This window comes from Cyanistes caeruleus, chromosome 1 (assembly GCF_971803275.1).
Source record: "Cyanistes caeruleus chromosome 1, bCyaCae1.hap1.1, whole genome shotgun sequence".
NCBI classification, from domain to species: Eukaryota; Metazoa; Chordata; class Aves; order Passeriformes; family Paridae; genus Cyanistes; species Cyanistes caeruleus.
In genome coordinates this window covers 53,397,952-53,418,624 of record NC_141701.1, presented here as the reverse complement: position 1 = coordinate 53,418,624, position 20,673 = coordinate 53,397,952, and the positions used below count along the sequence as shown (strand labels likewise).

General features: G+C 38.9%; 1 protein-coding gene across 11 annotated transcripts in view; it reads right to left on the bottom strand.

Annotated features, from left to right (window-relative positions):
- LDLRAD4 (low density lipoprotein receptor class A domain containing 4) overlaps window positions 1-20,673 on the bottom strand; it is a 285,264-nt gene that overhangs the window by 134,205 nt on the left and 130,386 nt on the right. For 10 of the 11 annotated variants that reach the window (XM_023921365.2, XM_086893303.1, XM_086893267.1 and 7 more), the window contains one exon: window positions 5,276-5,416. In XM_023921365.2, the coding sequence (XP_023777133.1) occupies window positions 5,276-5,416 (141 nt within the window). Of the gene's footprint in view, window positions 1-5,275; window positions 5,417-13,675; window positions 13,807-20,673 lie in introns of those variants that run through there. The other variant, XM_086893301.1, reaches the window with a different exon arrangement.

Sequence of the window (20,673 nt, the reverse complement as noted above, 5' to 3'; positions counted from 1 at the left end):
CCAGACTTTCATTAACATCAACGCTAGACTGCTAAATATTTAAAGAAATGGATAAATTTCACCTGAAGTGGGACAGCCCGGCACACATGAAAGCAGAAGCACAATCAAAATGTAAATCTAAGCGCTTGTTTTTATCTGCACAAATTCGGTGTCACAGTCAGAGGGGGATGCCAAAGGTCTCTTTAAACAAAATATTTTCCTTTGATTGAGCTTTTTGTTTTTAAAACAGAATCATTCTCCAACCCCCTGCAGATCCCTACAAAGCTCAGAGCTGACAGCAGTAGGTGGGGGTGGTGAAAGGGAGAGCTATATATTTGATTTGTTTGGGTTTTTTTACCTTGCAGAGGAAAATGAACTCCTACAGGAAACTCTTCTATGCCAAAACAGCCATGACACATCACCTCCATCAATGCTGACAACTTGAAATTTGATGTAGACATAATTTGCACATGACAAGAAGGATTTGTTCTCACTTATTTTATTCTTCCGTAAAGTCTCAAGCGTGTCAATATTTGTGTTTGATATGCCCACGAACACATACAGACCACAGCAAAGACAACTACCTGTACTGTTTTCCACCACACAACTAAAAACCCTAAAATCCCCATCACCACAACCCTTCTCAGTAAGACGTGACTTGGACACTGCAGTCTGCAGACAACAGACTACACGTCCCATTTCAAAATCTAATTTACTTTTAGCAGGACAAGGCAGGCTGATCGTTTCTTGTGAAACAAAGGGAAATGCTCAAACAAATGAACTGTGTCCTTCTAGAGGCAGGCACATTGTTTCAGTTCTTTGGAGTCCAAATTCTCCAGGTCACATGGAATGGCAAGCTGCTGCCAGGGCCAAGCCTGCAATGTTAAAAATCCTGCTCTTTGCCTCATTTTTCCTATCATGGCTTTGTGCTGTTAAATACACCCTTGACCTCCAAGCAGTCTTAAAAGAACAGTCATCTCCATTATCTCAATCAATAAGTCCTTACAGCTGATGAAAACAAAAAGAAGTAGCCCTAGTGAAAGCTGACATGGGCTATGCACAAGGCGACCTGCAGGGAGAGATGCAGTAGCACTGGGTGTCCTCACTGAGGACGGGAGGTGTGCTTCAACATGCATCACCAAACCTGCATCCCGGTGCAAACCAAGCAAGATGATACCTTAGTATGTTCAGCTTAAATGCCTTAGCATGTATTTTGATCAACTTGCTGGACTGCAGCTTGTGCCATCTAAAATCAGACTCTAACACACCTTGGATTTTCCCAGCTGTCCTCCAATTTCTCTGTGCTATACAGAATGAATCGCCCACACAGCAGCATAAGGCAGCCCTACGTATAAGTCAGCAAAGGAAAATTAAGACAACCAAAGGGCTCCAGAGGTACACATTTTTTTCCCCTTTGCACAGGTGAGACATTGAGCTCAGTAGCAGCATTCTTATAAGGGCATGTAGTGATAGGACAAGGGGGAATGGCCTGAATGAGAATAGGTTTTAGATTAGGTAGCTGGAAGACACTGGAGAAGGCTGCCCAGAGAAATTGTGGGTGCCCCATCCTTAGGAGTGTTCAAGGCCAGGCTGGATGGGGCTTTAAAGCAATGTTCCAGCATGTGTCCCTGCTCATGGCAGGAGGCTTGGAACTAGATGATCTTTCAGGTCCCTTCCCACCCCAACCATTCTGTGATTTAAAAGACTGAACTAACAGTTAGCACACTGGAGCCATATAAGAATGGCAAGGAGGGAGGAACAACAGATCTGGGAGATGTGAACTCCTCTAACAGAGTAAGATAGCATCTCTTATAATCAGGAGATCCAGGGAGCAGGTCACCCACAAAAGAAAATCTTTCCACGCCATTGCCCATGCAACTTAACTAAACTAAACAAGAAGCTCCAACAAGACATTCTGGATTTGGCTGCTGGCAAGAACAAAAATGAGAAATGCTTCAGCAGCTGGGAAATACGGGGTACCACTAACATGGCACATACTGCTTAAATAAACTAAAGCAGAACTTCCATATGAAAATTTATTTATTTAGACATTGTTTGGGGGCAGCCTGTGTATAACTCTGAAATGAGATGAATATTTTTTCCATCACAGGAGGATAGAAGGTTTGAATACAGCAAAGGGATTCTTTGAACAAGCAGCAGAGGGGTCAGCATACTGCTTGTAGTGATTATGTGTTGTAGGTAAAGAAAAGGGCAGTCCCAGGGAGAAACAAGATACCCTGCTTGGATGTTAACCAGCACAAACTAGTAAGTGGCTCCTTTCAACAGTTTCTTTCTCATTCAAGAACTGCACACAAGCAAGAAGATGCAAGAACAAACCTTATATGTAACACTGACCAAAAAGAAATACCTGGTTTAATATTCCTCAAGTGATTTTATTTTTTTTAAAATACTGATTTTCTTCTAGTTGAGCTGTCTTGTTACTGTCTTATTACTGTCTTGTTACTACTCAGAGAGCAATGAATGTATGTACTTCTGTCTTGAAAGGCAGCCTGCTCAGCTGGGACATTTCAAGAGCACACACTCTGGTGTAATCTGGTAGGGATCCCCATTAAAATCATTGAGCAAAAGCATGCACACATTTCTTAATTCAACGTGTCATCCCTCTAAGGCCTGGGGACCTCACTTCAGCAAGTATTCTAAAAACATTTTTTCAAAGCTGGAATAAGCCAACACAACTGACGTGTCCATAACAGTGTTGTTTCCTATTACCATCTGGCACTGATTTCTACCATGTAGTAGTCTGTTTAATAGCCAGAACATGGTAAATATAATTTAAATAGAGTTTATGGTTGTATTATTTTTCTGTCTGGCTTTGATCTTCTTTTTCTCTTTGTTTCACCATTAGGATCCTGTTTCACTGGGATTTGTTGTTTTTTTTTTTTTACTTAACACTGAAGTCCCTTTATTTAACAGCACTTGTCACACAGTCCCTATTGTAATGATAAAGTACAGTCACTTTCAATATCCCCAAATGCAACAAATAATGAACTGCTTTATCTGCCACAAGGTGAGCAAAAAGTTAAACATTTCCAAATGCTCCTAGTAATGTATCCAGTATTTCCTCTACAAACTCCTCATTTCCAATATTGTTGCAAAACCAGCAAATACAGCTCTTGAAATATTTAATAAGACGTAATTACGTAATTACCCCTCTTCCCTGGGCACTTGGGAGATCTCAATTAGTAGGCCTATTGGACACCATATTTTAGAAGCAGTCAGACAAAATGAACAACTCTGACAGATTTAAGGAAACATAATTAATAGGAACAAACTTGGGGAGTTTTGTCTTGGTTGGGGTTTTTAACACATGGGTGTTAACAGCCCTCACAGCTGTAAAAGGCTGACTGGAGGAGGAAGCTGACTATCTTTCTCCAAGTCCACCAAAAATAAAAAAATGCTGCCAACTTGCACAACTTTTCCGAGGCAGGACCATGAAATGCACCAACTACAATTCTCAGGAAAGCCGTAGAGAACCTTTTGCTGAAGGTTTTTCAGAGACACATTTTGTTTGGTTTGGTTGGGATAAATGTGATGGTGCTGGAGGCTAGGGGGATGACTCGCCAGCTGACCAGGCAGGCCTGTCTTCATGACCTACAGCAAGACTGGGGGGGACAGATGTGACTTAGGGGAAGAGCAGGAAGTTTGCAGATCCTGGATCAAGCAAATAACAAGATTTCTGGAGGCCAAAGGCCTTTTGAGGAGAAGATGCTAAGATGATACTTGATTATTGCTTGACTGCCACCAGCACAAAGGGGTACTGCAAAACCACCGGCGCCCTCGTTGTCAGACCTCAGGATGAAGAAGGGTTTGGGAGTTCCACCTAAGAGGCTCCACCTAGGAACTCAAGGGTGCCACCATTGCACTGCACAGGTGATGAACCTGTGATGCCACAGCTGCTGCTCATCACCAAAACCCTTCCCTCCATCTGCTACCACTGCAGTTTTTGTGGCCACTTTTGGACAAACAGTTGTGCTAGCTTGGTTTAAGAGCTCTTGCTGTACAATATCCCAGTCAAAAAAAATTCTTCTATTTGGACTTTACAGATATGCTTACAAGTTTTGCATGAATAAACAATAAAACGTGACTTTTTACAGCTCAAAAGCCAAGGTTATGGGTGAATGTGACATTTTGATTTGGACCCATCACTAAAGCCTATGTCTTGTCCTGGGACTTGGAAGAGAGTTCCACTCAAAACCAAACAAATTAAAACAAAAATAAAATGAAATAGCCTAAAACTATACATAGGTCATTAGTATTTCAAAGCCACTGAAATCACTGCAGAGGTATCAAAGTAACACAAAAGTACAAGGTTTAAATGATTTAGAGTACAGCATTTAGGAACATGTTCACTTGGAGGTAGAGGGTACAGGAGGACAGGTGTATATCCAACATCTGGCTTCATCTTCTGTCCTGCTTATAGCTGCATGCATTAATTGCAAAAATTACAAATATACTCTGCTCATAATTGCTATTACTAGTAACAACATAACAAAACAGATATTCCTAAAACATAGTCACAACCAGAAGTGAAATAGAATACTGAGGTATGTCAGTGTGGGAAGAACAAAACCATTTGGAAAGAAGAAGTAACTTAACATATTTCTATTGTACCTGTGTATAAGAAACCTTATTGGAAAATTTATCACCCATCCGGAAAGCTGAATTGTGGTTTAAAAATAAATTATTGCACAAGAAACAAAAGCAAAAGCAAAGTTTGGTTCCAGTGTACATGATTGAGGGCAAAGAAAATAATTCTAGTCATAAACTCTGGCACTGTGTGGGCAACACTTATGCACTGAAGAATAGCAACTAAAGCTATTTTAAATATATACCTACAAAGGTCACTAACCTACCAAACAATTCTGATCTCAGCACCAATAAACCTAATAGGAATGAGGAACAGAAAAATTATGATTTTCTTGATAGTCTTAATAGCATATAAAGACTCTTAGAACATAGAATACTTCGTAGAATCTTGGGAAACAAATATTTAATTACACTTTCTCAGAGGCCACATAGGATCCATATGATTATATCTGCAATGTCTGTAGCAAAAACTCCCTTGGAATAACTACAGATTTCCATGTTTAGAATCCTGGGGAAAGTGTGTCACAAATCCCTGCTTGTTCAAAGAAAAATAGTATTTACTTTCTCTGTCTCATACTTCCTTGATATCATACTGCAGATCAAGTTTCCAAAAAGACTGATTTCTGAGGTAAACAGACATATTTGACGTACATACATACATGGATGCACACAAGGAGCCAATACTCACAGCTGAAGATGCCTGGAGGTGGATGCTCTGTTACAAGCAGGCAGTTCTCTTCATCACTGTTATCTCCACAGTCATTCTGTTGGTTACAAATCAGTGAACCAAGATACAAGCATTTACCACTGGCGCAGGTGAATTTGCACTCTGAAAGGCAAAAAAAGAAACCAAAGCAAAAATTTGTGAGAAAATTGATGCCTTCCCTTCTTCAGTGTTAAAATGACAATATTTTTCAAGTAGATGCTATAATAGTAGATGGATCTTTGTCATTTCAACATCAAAGCAATCAATTTTGTCCTTATAGCATTGCATGTATAAATATATACACGACACACTCCTGATCACCAGAATCAAACAAATACTAAAACAAATACTAAACCAGATTCACCATTTGGGAAAATTCACCTTTTTAAATAATAAGAACTATTTTTTGCAGTACAGGTTGATTATAGTTCACTTTGGACAAAGACTGTGTTCTCATATATGTTTGTGTGACACCTTGCATATTTGGGGCAAGACAGCACTATTAATAAAAACAGTAATTGTCCCACATTAAAAAAAAAATCTTGCATCAGCTGTAAGGGAACAGGATAGTTTGTAACCAGGAACAATCCTGTCCAGACACAGACAATTATTCCTTAACTACCTTCCCAAAGCAAATCTGCCAGTCTCCCACCTAATTACAATCAAGTACTTGGTGTCTGCACATTGAAATCCTGCATGCTAGTATTCTTTAAAAGTTAGCAAACTTCTAAAATGCCTGTAAGGTGTCTCAATGCTAAATGCAGGCATGATGTAGTTTTACACTTCGTTTTTTTTACCAAAAAAAAAGGAGAACAGTTTCCCCTAAATATGATTCTGTCATGAGAACAATTCCTATGAGACCACGTATACTTCATAGCAAGCACTGGAGATGTAATTAGGAAATATTCACAAAAAATATACACACAATTATGAAAAGCTTTCTCACTAGGTTTCTTCCAAAGTAAAATACACACATAAAACAGAGAACACATTATATCTAGACAAATTAAAATTTAATGATTACACTACTAGTATGTTGACAAATTCTATTGATTGTCATTCACAAGCAGAGGCAAAGCAGACAGAATTAGAAACTCTCACAAGTAGTTCATTAAAGGAGTGCCATTCCCTGAACCCTGGGCTTCCCTAGGACTGCAATACGGGTTGGCTCCTGCTTCAGAGAGATGCTTTCTGGTCCTTGCCAGCAAAGAGATAGAATTTGCTCATCTTCAACAGTATCAGCAAAAGACCTTGCTTTAATCTTAACTTAGTCAGAGCTGAGACAACAGGACCTCCAATTCTAAAAAGTCCCTAAATCAGTTACTGAGGTGTGACACTTACGTGTCTGTTGCATAATGCAAGCATGGTAATAGCAAAGCAGAGGAAAAAGAAATTGAGAAAGGGAGCAAATTCATTTTCATTTTTCATTTGCTTTATAGAAAAAAGCAATTTGCAGACTTCACTCTGAACACTTTTCAAGAGTATTAATGATATTTTGGTACACGTAGCATCAAAAACCTGCTGCAATAAAAAATTGTATGCATAAATATGTGTAACATATAAAATGGCACTTAGGAATATAAATAGAAGGTATGAAATGCAAGGAAAACAAGCATTTCCTGTGGGGAAAAAGCTCGATCTATTTCACTTTGTGAAAGTGTACTTATAAAATAAGTATTTGCCTAAATGAGGTCCTCAAATTTAAGCTTTTTCAGTCCAACCCTGCAGTCCCTGACCTATGAAAATTGCAGAATAAAATACTGTACAAACAAATTATTTTCTTCTGTTTGTTACTGTATTTTTCTCTGCTACAACAAAGAACTGAAAAGGCATTGAAGGGCTTAGATTCTTTTTGAGTATAGCCTATAAAAAAAATCATAACCAAATGAAGTAAGGCTTTGAAACCCATGGAACAGAAAAGGCCATTAACAATTACTTTTGGAAAGGAGACTTAGAAGACCAGATTCAACATTAGCAACCTGATAATTACGATGCTTTAGGACTCATTTCTGCAATTTCATGAAGAAACTGGAATAAAAAATAAACAAAGCTGTCTTGGAAGATTAGAAAAGTCATCTTTCCAGGTGACTTTCCAAAACTTTCCAGGTATCTTAAATGAAGAATTTAACAAAGGGTCAAGTTAGAGTGGTAAAGAACATAATGCTTCTATTAGAAAGAATCAATCATATTACAGTTGGAATATGTGGCAAGCTACTTTGGCTAACTTGTACTGCTTTCCTGTGCCTTTGTGTTGAGTCCTAATGTAGTGCTTTCCATGCTTCTCCCATGGCTGATGTAAAATGCTCAAGCAAGATGTCAAGTCAAAAGCAGTTAAAGCTAAGAACTCAAGGTGTCTGTTTGCCACCAGATTACATGGTTTTCACACAAAAGACTAGACAAAGCATTACATTTTCCATAGCTATATTAAACTCTTAAAGTTCTGGGGTTTAACTAACATTATCATAAGAGAACTAACCAGAAGAAAGGAATTGTGATTTAGGGGAAAGGGACCCAAGTTTGTCATAGACAACAGACCACACTGAAATATGGAATCAAAAAGCAGACTCAAACAACTTCTGTTGTAAAATATTAAGGCTACTTCCTCATTCCCTCACACATGTGAAAATAGCCATTGTGAAGGTACATTAAAAAAAAGAGCCATGAGACCTTTTGTTCCCTTTTTGATGTGCCCACATTGACTGGAAAATTGCTTACAATACCACAGGAATTCTGTGTTGATTTGAAAATGGGGTGTGTTGTCAAAAATCATGTTGCCTTCTGATCTCCCGCCAAATCAATTTGCCAAGGAAGCAGCCATCCTCTGCTGGCCCTGCCTGGGATGGAGATAACTTTCTTCACAATGGACTCCATGGTGGCTATTTGGATTTGTGATCCAAATAGTCAGTGCTGGACAGTGTTGTAGAAAGAACAGTGTTGATGTCACAACAATGTTTTGTTTAGTGCTGAGCAGTGCTTGCGTATCAGTGAGGCTTCCTCTTTTTCTCACTCATGCACCTGCAAAAGTAACATCAAAATCTAACAAAATGTAGTATCTAATGGAGGACTCAAAGTTGCCAGACTTATGCATAATCACATTCTGCTGAAGTCTGAAAGAAATATTTGAAGAAAAATGTATTGCAGGAATAGGGCAAATTAATTAAACAGATTATTCAATGAAAATACAGATACACAGAATACACTTAGGATCTGGTATTTGCAACTTGTGAACAAAGTTCAGTACCTTTAATTAGTTTGCTCAGTGAATGCATTTAAACAGTGTGTGCTTTTACTAAAACCAGAGAAGAATCCTTCCTTGTAAAGCAAGATGGATCAAAGTCAGGTTGAGGGAGGTAGTAGAAAGCAAATGTTAGAGCTTTGTCAAACTGAAATAAACCTGCAGAGGTCTGTACCGAAATACAAGGAGTGACCTCAAAACCCTCTGACCAGGGAATCCAGACCAGTCCAGACTAAACCAACGTGCCTAATGACACACCAGAGAGCCCTTTTCAGTACAAAGTCATGTACTTGGCCTGTCTAGACAAGACAGGGGGAAAAGATCCTGTTCTGAAAACAAGTCAGCATGATCCTTCTTTCATGAATAATGTTTCAAAGCTAGACAGTTTCCCTTTTCATTTTCAAGTGGCAATTAGTGAAACATCAGTCGGTTGGTCAGCAAGGCTCTGACTAGAGCTAAACCTGAAGCAAGATGACAGCTACTGGAGGTTGAAAAATACCAACCCTACTTATAATTATGTCTTACTATGTTCATAATTATGTCTGGAGCATGCCTTAAAAAAACTTTATGATAGAGTGATTCTTCAACATAAAATTTTAATAAACATACTTCCAGGTAGGACTTGACTATCTTGAAAAAAAAGAAATACTACGAATACTATTATGAGCATTTCCTATTTTTAGAAACTGAATGCAAGTAGTATACATAAGTATACTGCATACATGTCCAAGGTAGATGCTTGTATGCATAAAACTCTACAATTACCAATTAATATATAACTACATTTCAAATATTTAATTGAAGGTTATGTTTCTGCTGCTACAGCAAAGGATGTATTTGCCTCATGATACAAAAAACCTACCCTGATCAGGTTTTTTACTGTGAAATGCAAGATCTGATGTATTGGGAAGGCTTATTTTATACTTTCTGTGCCTAGCCAACAAGATAATTTTATCCTTGCATTCAACTTAATTCTTTTAGACTTCATTTACACTTGACTTCATCCATATGAACAGCATTCCCATTGTTTTGTCATCCCACTTACCGTAGGGCATTTTTAATTATAGCTAAGTGCTGTTTGTTTTTCTAATGTAAGCCCAACCACGGGCCAAGGGAAAAAAGCAACGAAGTGTCATATTGAAAAAATATGGTGGTTTAGGCCACTGTTATGATGCATGTCACAGCTGCTTATTTAACAGGTCTGAGATGATTATCTGACCCAGGGGCAGAATTCTCTTCCATCCATTCGAATAAAAAATAAAAAACTATATATGCAGCCAGTGATTTCAAACTGTTGTGACTAAACTGTAGTAACAGTTCAAATGCACAAAATGAAATCCTGAGTGATGTCTGGGACTTCACCAGAGCAGAAAGGCACCCTCCCAAAATCCAGCAGACTGGCAGCTGCCCGAGCAGCTCAGCCAGCAGAGGGTGATCAAATACCCTGCTGAAGTCATGTAAATGGAAGGTAAGGAACTCTTTGCCTCCGGGTGGGTGGACCTAGCTCTCCAGAATAAAGGCCTAATTTCTAATTTTTAGCTTAAAGTCGCCATTTTACGTACGTCATCATACTTCTTCATACTCCTGCTCATACTGCAGCATGTAAGAGCCTGAAAGAAAACGTGTTTAAAGGGCACCATCACCTGTTATAAGGATAATAAGAGGCAGAAGCAGTAAATTGGGGAGGGCGGGAGGAACCACACTTCACTAGAGATTAAAGAAATATAAACCACAAATACCAGAGTCTGTACAATAAAACCCTGTTCAGCCTCTCATAAACATCTGTCTGTGTATTATTTTTAATATTGCAGATTGTAGCTTTATAATGGGAAGTAAATCATAAATAGGAGACATGCACACAAGGAGCATGTTTATTTGGGAAAAGCTTGGTTAATAAGGAAGATGGCAGGCTGCCATGCGATCCAATAAACCTCCACTAGTGCAGGGAAGGGAGGGATAAATAGGTCTCTACAAAACAAAAAAGCACTTCACAAAAAGAATGCCAAGCAGAGCACCAACGAAAACGAAAGCGGATCAGCTTATGCAGGGTAAGAAGCGGAGCTGTAAGCCACAGTCAGAGGCCTGTCCTCAGTGCCCACAGCCTCACGCGGGACCAAGAAACGAGGCTGCTCTCGGAGCCACGCAACGTGGAGATGGAGACCTTCTCTGCCCAGGGGAGATTACAGCATTAAAACCAGGCTGATTGAAAGAAGATTGTTACTGGTTCACAACCAGTCTCATTTGCTCTTACAGTCCCCCACGCTCGCTTGCTTATCCAGCAATTATCTTTTCATCTACTTCTTAAGGCAAAGCCTGGAGCTATGCCCTTTAACGAGTTACTATTTATGTCAGTGGCTAAAGGAAGCAAACACAATATTCTTGCACACAGGTAGCGAAATCTGTACTCAGTTCACCAGTTCAGGGCATTAGAACATTTCACAAAGCTTACCTTTATTAACAGCCTGAATGAAATTACCCCAGACATCATGGGGGCAACTGAAAGAGCTCCTTTATTTTGAGGCTGGTCAGCGAGGTTAGCTTTTGCCTGTGTTCTTACTTCACAGTATATACCTCTCTCTCTGGTGTGAAAACAAAGAGAAAAATCTCATCCTGAGGGCCATTGGGGCGTTAAGAAAAGAGTTTTTATCAACACTGGACACCAAATTCAGGAGACTCGCTGTCACTGAGCCACCGTCCTGCCCATGGAGCAAGCTCCACAGCTTCACACTGGGGACCAGCAGCAGCCCTGAGCATGGCCCCTCAGGAACGAGACAACAGCTCCCATCACAGCACTCTCCACTAATGGACAAAGTCTCTCCAAGGTGATCTCAAAGACTATCAGGCTCACACAAATTGCCAGTTCTGCCAGCATAGAGAAATGCCAATCAAGGAAAGCCTCTTCTATTGCCACCTTCATAAATGATTTGTTCTATTTATCACTTTCCTTCCCATAAGACAGAAAGGCAGTATAAACATGGGTTTCCATTTTCTGCCCTTCTACCCACTTGCTTTTCCTGGACTGGCAATGTTCTGTCTGCTTATGCCCACAGAGAACAGAAATACCAGGACTTCTCAACAAAAGTTGAGAGTCTCTTTCTCCTCAATCATGTGAAGATCCTTTACATCCCCACTAAAGCCCCCTGACACCCTCTCCAGCCACAAAGCTTCTGCAGAAACATCCTTCCAGCAGCGTGTGCCTGGTGCTCCCCAGCACAGGCATTTGTGCCAGTGCCAACAACTCAGCTGAGTCACAGTCTTGACACTGACCCAGGGATCCACCCGGGTCAGAGCCCCCAGAGGGAAGGACACAGCACCATGGCAGACACTCACTTCACTTCATCACGGTAAGAAATGACCTGTGGGGAGGGATGGGTTTCCAGGAGCCATGGGAAGGCCTCATGTCTGCCCTGAGAGACCCCCCCCCCAGGAGCCCCTGCTGGCTGTACATTTCTATACACACTAGCAAAGTTTTCCAAGTCAAGTATGGGGAAAGGGGGAAGGAGCATTGGTGACTCAACTAATGACATTCTCATTTTCAGTTGAGAAATTACATGAGGAGACGATTAAAGACACATTAAGCATGTACCTTATAATTTTTGTCAAGCAAAATGTCATTATCATGGGCAAGTGCAGGTAAGAAGGGTATGTGCAAATGAGATTTTCTTAACATCTCATTCTCCCTAATCATAATTCAAAGAATTCTTGAATTATGGTAAATATTTTAAAATTATCTTAGTTGGTGTTCATCTTAAGAAATCTTTAATAATCACAAGCAGTGCCACTTACCAGGTTTGTAGAGTACTGCATATGTAGAGGAATATAAAATAAATTAAAAAAAATCACATTACTGTAGCAGCTTCTGGTTTTTTCTTTGGAATATTGTTTGCTTAACAAACAGCTCAAGACAAGACCATTTTATCAGGCAACTCCATAAAGTTTGAATTCACAGGAATACAGACTAAACTGTGCCCTTTTAAAGATGCCTTGCAAAGTTTTGACTGCAGTCCTAAAACCGGGCCCAGATGAAGACACACAACAGTCACTGCAACACCCAAGGATTATGTGGGTTTGGGGAATATGGTTTGATTGATGGGAAAAAGTGTTGTCTTTATGCTTTTTGTTGTTAAATTAGGTCACATTAAGACTGTGACCCCTGTAGGGAAGGAACTGTTTTATGTCAGCTCTCCTAGGAGGTACTGAAGTACAGAACAAATACCTTTCTCATCTGAAATGGTGTAATGGTACTGAATCAAGGAAGGGTCTGAGAACAGACTCAAGAACTGGACTTTTCATAAAAGTAATGCATAATGCAGTGTTCTGCACACAGTATTCTGTGTTTCAGGTGGCTGTTCAGATGTCAGCCTAATACTGATGATAGTACTTTTTATTCATATGTCTTCCTGAGCACAATGTGCAGAAAATATAAGAGAAATTAATGTATTTACTGTGTCTCAAGATGCAGGACAGTTATGGAGTTTCCACTGTAACAGGAGTTCCAGATTTCAATTGACAACAGCATTCATTTCTCAATGGCATTTGAATTGTGCAATGCACACCAATGTGAGTAATGAAAAGTCTGTTACCATCTGGATCATGTTCTCTGACCCACACCTGCAAAGATTTGCATGTTCCTGCAGTAAATACATTGTCTCTGTTACATTCTGTACTTTAAAAGCAATTTTAACTAAAGTCCAATTATTAAGAAGTGTCTAACTCAGTTCACTGTACCTCAGCATTCACACAAAAAATATTAATAAAATAATACCCAGATTACAGGGAAACAGATTGTTCTCAGTGGTTTGCACCATACAGCACAAAGTTTTTTTACAAACTAGTACTGTCTTGTATCAATTGTTACTAATCTCTTCCCTCCTTATTCATCTCTATCTAAAAAATGAGTCATGCATTCTATTCACTTTAGTATTTTCTCCAGAAGTCCAGGGTTTTTTGACTAAGCCTTTTAAACAAAATAAACAAAATTATCCCTTTCTACCTTTCTTTAATTCTTCCTTTTTACCAAGTGCCATGAACACTTCCTCTCAGGTATCTACTGCACTGCAAATGTATACAGACTCCCACGTATATGCATTTCCACATAGTGGAGTTGGTAGTCATTTGGTTTTCCTAATATTTTCCACTATAAATACCTTGGAGAATCCCTCCCATGTTCTCTGCAAGCAGCAGGTCTGTGATGCTGAGCTGGAAGAACACCCCTAGCCTACAGAAGTGCCTCCTCTATGTCCCAAGAAAGTCTCTTCCACTCCTATGGAAATAAAAACTGTTTAAAGAAAAAAAAATCAAAAAAACAGGTATCTTTTCATTGTCTGCATCAGGGGAGTCTCTGTCAGCACTCCCAAATAACTAAAAGGCACAGACACTGTGAGGCTCCAGCAGGACCACTGGCAGAGGAACAGCCCAAGCCATACTGTGACAGCAGAGGAAGAGGCAGATAAACTGCAGTGGGGAAGGGAGATGAGCTCTGCTCCCCCTCACTTTCACACAAGACTTCCACTTCACTTCCATGTTCGGCCAAGTTCAGCCATTACTACAAACACCAGGTGCTCCTCTTCCCTCCACAAGTGCTCCCAACATCAAGTGCATGAGACAGACAGGCACAAAGAAGAAATGTGAGAACAGAGCCAGTATTTTATGCTTTGAGAATGCCTCATTTAGCAACCTGTACAGCACAGTTTCAATAAAGATAATTTCAAAGTGCAACTGTGAGATTTTGTTCATCAGCAACATATTTGACCACGCAACAGGTATTTAACCTGTTTATTTAACTATTTCCATGGCCAAAGTGCTTACAAAGTAGACAGTGCAGAAAACACTGATACAGACATGCCAAAGAAATCTCTACAACTCAGATCTTTCTGTTGTTGCAACAGTACCATTTTAAAATGGACAGTGTGTTTAGGACAGTGCATTTCAGGCTGTGAAAGTGACCATACTATTAACATGATGCTGGATGGTGCTGAGTCTGTCCTTGCACCATGCATTATCTTGGGTAACTTTATAGTTGAGAAAAACAAAGCAAATTACTTCCCTTCTCCAATCTGCATTCAACTTAATTGAGTGTTTAAGTGAAAAAATACCTAATAAGTAGGCACAAGCCTAACACAATGCAAAACTTGAACATAAACAGAGGCTCTAGTTCACAAGCTCAGGCCACGACTACATTGCATGCGACAACCACCAAAAACAAAAACAAGCTGGAGCACCGTGTCCCCATAACCGAGTGCTTTTGGCTGGCACTGCTGCCCAGAGACAGCTGGGCAGGGCATGGCACAGCCTTGCCCTGACATCAGCTGCTGTTCACATCCACGTGCTCCTCTGGAAAGAGACAGAGAAACTAAGGAGGTTTCTGACAGGTCTGCTTGAATCAGGAGTTCCACCTGACCCAAGCTAAGTGTTGGCATGGAGAGGAGGAAGACTCAGAGTGGGGTACCCAGGGAGGATTGATGGTGCCTGGGTGTCCAGGAGTGACAGTAAGAGCTTGTCTTCACATCTACACATCTGGCTTGGGTGAAGCCACACAGCCTGGCACCCTCTTGACAGAGCTGGCTTTGAGAAGTTAACCATGCTTGTCCCTTCCTAAACACAGTTTTGCAAAAGGAGATCAGTCTAGTGGCCACCAGGTGTGCGCTGTACCAACACACCTGAGCACTGGCCAACCTGGCAGGCACACATCCAGCACTGACCTGGGCTTAGGGTACCACTGATGGTTGAAGATGGCTTTTCTGACAAAATGTGCTTTTCATTTGAGATCCAAGTAGCATTTAATCTACAAACCACACCCCAAAAACCCTAGCACATTATTTCACGCCTACAGCTGTTCCAGACATGATTTCTGTCTGGTGGTTTATCTTAATAAACTGGACTGGAAACTACTGTGGTTGACATGCAGATCAGTCATGCCAGCCTTGAGACAGCAACGTCTGTCAGAGAGGCAGTGTAGGCAGCCAATAGAAATCACCATTTCAGACACCTAATTTAAACCCACCACTGTATATCTGTCAGAAGCACAGCAGAATTTTTTGGGTGGGGACAAGAGAGGGGCCTAGGATAAATCTCCGGTTACAGCACAAGCTATCAGTGTATCGAAGACAAGTTAAAGCATATTAAAAATTGTACAAATGGTGTTCTGGACACAGAGAACCTCCCAAAATCCTACCAGCCATGAAAGAGAATAAACAGCCAGAGCACTGGAATCTCAAGAGCAACTAATTGTGTTTTAACTGTAGGCAAGGTAGTCTGTAATATTGTAAAGGTAGTTTGTAATATTGTACCAGCTCATTATTATAATCTGTTCAAAGATGGTGATAATTTTCTGTGTTTTCGTAAGTCAAGATAATTGAACTGAGGTCAGTTTCATAGCACTATTCACTCTTTAGAATACTTCAAATTAGAAAGTCATAGTAAAGCAAAAATCCAGTTAATACCACACTGCTCATTTTCAAGCAACAACAAAGGAACAAATTATTTATTAGAACTTCCTAATAATCCTCTAATTTAGGGTCCTTCTGCTTAAAAAATTATTGAGACACTAAGAAACACCATCTAAATGGATTCATTTTCCTTGTCACTAGGAGGTGATTTCTTTAAAATGTAACATGTCTTACTATTGAATGTTACACTAACATACAAAAAATACTTCTCCAAAGAGACCAGTCTTAAATACAGGATGCAGATTAAGAATATTTTATAATCTGCAGGCACTGCATTAAGATAGATGAATATAAAAAGAATGATCCTCAAGAAAGAAAAAAAGAAGTCCAACAGCTACCAGTACTAGGTAAAGAACAGTCTAACACACAAATCTTTGGAAATCAAATTCAAAGGTACGTGAAATTCTATAGCAGTGTAATATAGAACTCCCTGGTTTTTTTCAGTAAGTATCTGAGAACTAGTTCTCAGATACTTACTGAGACATAAAAAAGGCTACAATTAAATGAACACTGTGAACACATTAGTACATTCTAATATTTGTGCATTTAATCTGTTGGTTTTAAGGTCTGAGCTTAAAAGTCTGAGATGTGGCTTCCAGCATGCAAATATCATCTGTTCTATGCAATACTAAATAAAAAACATTAACCTAAAGTACTTCAGCAAAAGCTTAAACAAACCCTTTGTATTTTGTGTTACAGTGGATTTGGAACTACCTAGAAAAGTTGTAATTAACAACAGTGTGGAGATAATAACTGAAATATGTCGTTTTATGCTTCATGCAGTAGCTGTCTTTGAGTTGAAAGTAAATTATTGAACTGTGCTCTACTACCTAAGAGACAGAAGCAGAGATGGCAGGATAACACACCCCGATTAAAGGTCATTTAAAAGGGTAGGAAGACCCCTTCATAATGGATGAGGGTTATAAAAAATGTAAGAAAAATTTCCTTAAACGATCTATGCATAAGAGGATTTTGTGAAGTTCACCAATTTTAAACAGCAAACAAACACTTTAATACTTACTGGTATATGGCATGCAGTCATCAAAGCCTTCGAAATGGGATTAACCATTTGAAATAGATGAGCATGTTTGTAACAGATATGCATGTATAACATTAATAACTTACAGTCTTCAGAACATATTGCTGTTGTTGCACCCATAGCTGAGATGGTAGCACATTTGAGAGAAGAATACGGTTTGGGTTTAAACATGCTTTCTAGAGTTCCAAATATGACCTCACACACTCAGTTTTATTTTTGCCAAAGCTTAAAATAGAGAACGAAAAAATCATACTCTCCAAGCACATACTAAGCAGACCGTTAATAAAGAAAAATTACATTCTCTTGTGAGTAAAACATCAACATTCACATGAAGTGACACAGCAAAGTATCTGATTAGTCTTCTTGAAAGGCAAAATTTTGGCAGAGCTGAGATGGATGCCATTTGCTTTGAAGAACACTGCTCCTCAATCTTATTCCTCAGGATGCTATCTTTGATTTCCATGGCAATTTCTTGGGAATACTGCTGTTCTTCGAAAAACTTCAATAACTTAAATAACTAAGTAAGGGCAAACATCGTAAATGCCAGGTATTTCAGAGGCACTCACAAAGGAATAGCTGAAGAGAAGAACTCACTCTATTTCAGATTTCCAAACAGAACATTAGGGTCCTTCAGAGATCCAAGAGACTACAATTTTTTAGAAGCATAATTCCATCAGACAAAAAACTGGGTAAAAATTAATTCCATTTAATGACATCAAGGATGGAAGTTATTCACATACTTAGACTGTCTACAAAGCTAGCATTAAAATTGTAAACATCAAAGAAATGGGCAGTGGACATGGAAGGCTAGGTATTTTTCTAAAAATATGCTTATGTTTGGTAGGTCTGTCTCATTTTGACATTTTGGGGACTAATTACATGCATTTTAATGATAACTCGCTTCACTGAATTCAACCCCTAAACATCTATTTTAAATAACTTGCTCACTATTTTCTTTGACACCAAAGGTGACCTATATATGTTAAAACTGTGGAAAGATACTGTGAATATATAGAGAGAGATATAGGAACGTGGAAAAGGAAGACTAAAAAAAATTGAGAAGGATGTTTTGCCCCTTCTTATTTTTTTAGAACATTAAGTATTTCATTCTCTCATATTACAAGTACCTTGAGATGAGAGAGGACTACTCCTTAAATCACTTTAAAACTCTCTAGATAATATCTTCAACTTTAATGGGGCTTCACATATTTATTTCACTTAAAGCTTATTTATATCGCATGCCTAGCAATCAGCAGCCTACATCTTGTCTTTTGCATAAAGATTCCTCCAAGTGTCTTAAATATTTTTTCTCTCTCAAGCCACATATCAACAGCAAAACAAGGAAAGAATAACCTGATTTTAAAAATAAACTTACCAGTGTTGTTTTCTTATAAAATAATTTCCTTTTTTACAACATATATATAGGCAAGTACCTAGCAAAGGAATAAAATCAAAGAACAAAAATATTCAATCTTTCCATATTCTTTCCCTACGAAGTTCACCTTTCATCTATGTACTCTTATATAAAGAGACATGCACTTTCACATGAATATATCTAACAGCAAACACAAAGCATAGGCATTGTAGGCCAAGGATTGACACAAAATCTGGCTTAAGATGCACTGACCTGGGGATTCCTTCATAAAGTACTAAGCCTGTAAATTATTTCATATATCTTAAATGCAAGGACAACTTAGAATTCAAAATCTCAATGCAGAACCATCATAAAAAGACATTGGCTTGCTTTATATGGAAATTTCCACAATTCAACAGGAGAGACATTTTTTATTTTAAACACAGTATCATCTGATTTTGAATCCATGTATCAACAATATATTATATAACGTATGATGTGTTTAGGTAATGCAGGTTGCAAAAGCACATTCCAAAAACACATGGAATAATCCTGCCAGACTGCACTATGATTTCCCAGCTTCCGTTTTAATACCTGATGTCTGCATACAAAACCAGCAGGCCAAACAAGAAGACTGGCCTGAATTATTTTCATATAATATTCAGGAGAAAAGAGATTTGGTAGCTGCTGTACAGGGAGCTGCCTCAAGTATTGCACTATTACATTTGCAAAGTATGCAAGACTCAAGTCCTGTAAAGAACATGGAGTAGCAGGAAAGGAGTGCATAATGCTGTGTACCAAAAGATCCAGTGGGAAAAACTATTATGCTGTCTTAAGCAATAGTTCTAGAAATTTTTCTTTCAGTAAAGTCACAGAAGGTTTTGTAAGATCTTGAAACAAAAATGTTACAATTCTCTCCTTAGCTGCGGTTTTCCCACAGTCTGTATGACGCTGGGTAAGCTACTTGGATCTTCCCAGCATACCTAGAGCTGTAATAATAGTAATAACAATAATAACAATAATGATGATGATGGTGATGCCACGACTGCTGCTGTGAAATGATGTAGTCATGTAAAGCTCATGATGACTGTAAGAAGGGAGGTACTGAGGCAAACTGAGCAATATTACCAATAGAGACCAGAGTATCTATTGATTAATAATTTTAATAATTTTCTAGTTCTATTAGTTTTTTTTAAATCTCATCAGCTATTAATGCAGATCTGTTATCTACACAGATAATGTAGATAATGTAGATTTCTCAATGGAAATTGTTTCAGTTGGGCCACCCAGACAGCTGTAATGTGACATATAATGCTCTTGCTCACTTCCATTTAATCCAAACATTATCTCTAAAGACAAAGTAAACCAAAACAGTTTTATGTCCCATCTTGCATGACAAGCCACATTTTTTTGTTCAGACATGGTTTCAAGCATCTCTTTTCAGCCAGCTGCAGAGAACAATTAAATCAGTACAGAACTAGCACTGCTATAGTGGTCAGCAGAGCTTTACCTTGTTTATCTTTCATTTCCTGAGGCAGATACAACACCTGAAGAAGAAACCCAGAGCAATACACTCTTAGAAGACTAATCCATATTCTTGCTTCCCAGGATCTAATCTCTGTTCTCAGTGAAGGCAATAATAAAGCAGAACTTCACTACAAGACTACAAAGATCAGGATTTCAATAAGGAAGAATGATTATAAATTTCTTGCACCGATATATAACAATGTTTTTATCCCTGATGACATCTCCCCTAAATATTTCAAATTGAAGTAGTCAGAAATATGAAAATGTTTTATCTCTGTATGAAAGACAAGAATAGAAGGGTATATGAGGCATCCTAAGGATGGAAAGCTGCCATAAGCTCTGTCTAAAACACTGTACATCACGGTCTGAGTCAATTATCCGTGACCCTGTCACCTCTCCACCCTGAAATTGGGCCTGTCTGAGACTGCCACCATTTCATGATAGATCTGGGACAGTTCAGAACATAAAAAATTATTGCAATGTTAAATTACTAATTTATGAGAAACGTGCAAAGGCTTGAAAGAACTGCTTAGGGATTTCTGCTGAAAAAGGTTTTGAAGAGGAATAAAAATAAAAGCACAATTAGTGGACAACTGAATCTAGCTACAGACTGTCTTTGGTTTATTATTCCACTCCCCGGTATCTTAGGGAAGGATAATTTTAAGAAGAACATGAACAGAGACCAGTAACTCTTGTCTTAACTGCTACTAAATCCTGAACAGCCACTTTATTTTATTGCCAGTTCAGCCACTAGTACCAAGGGCTCAAGTTCACTTC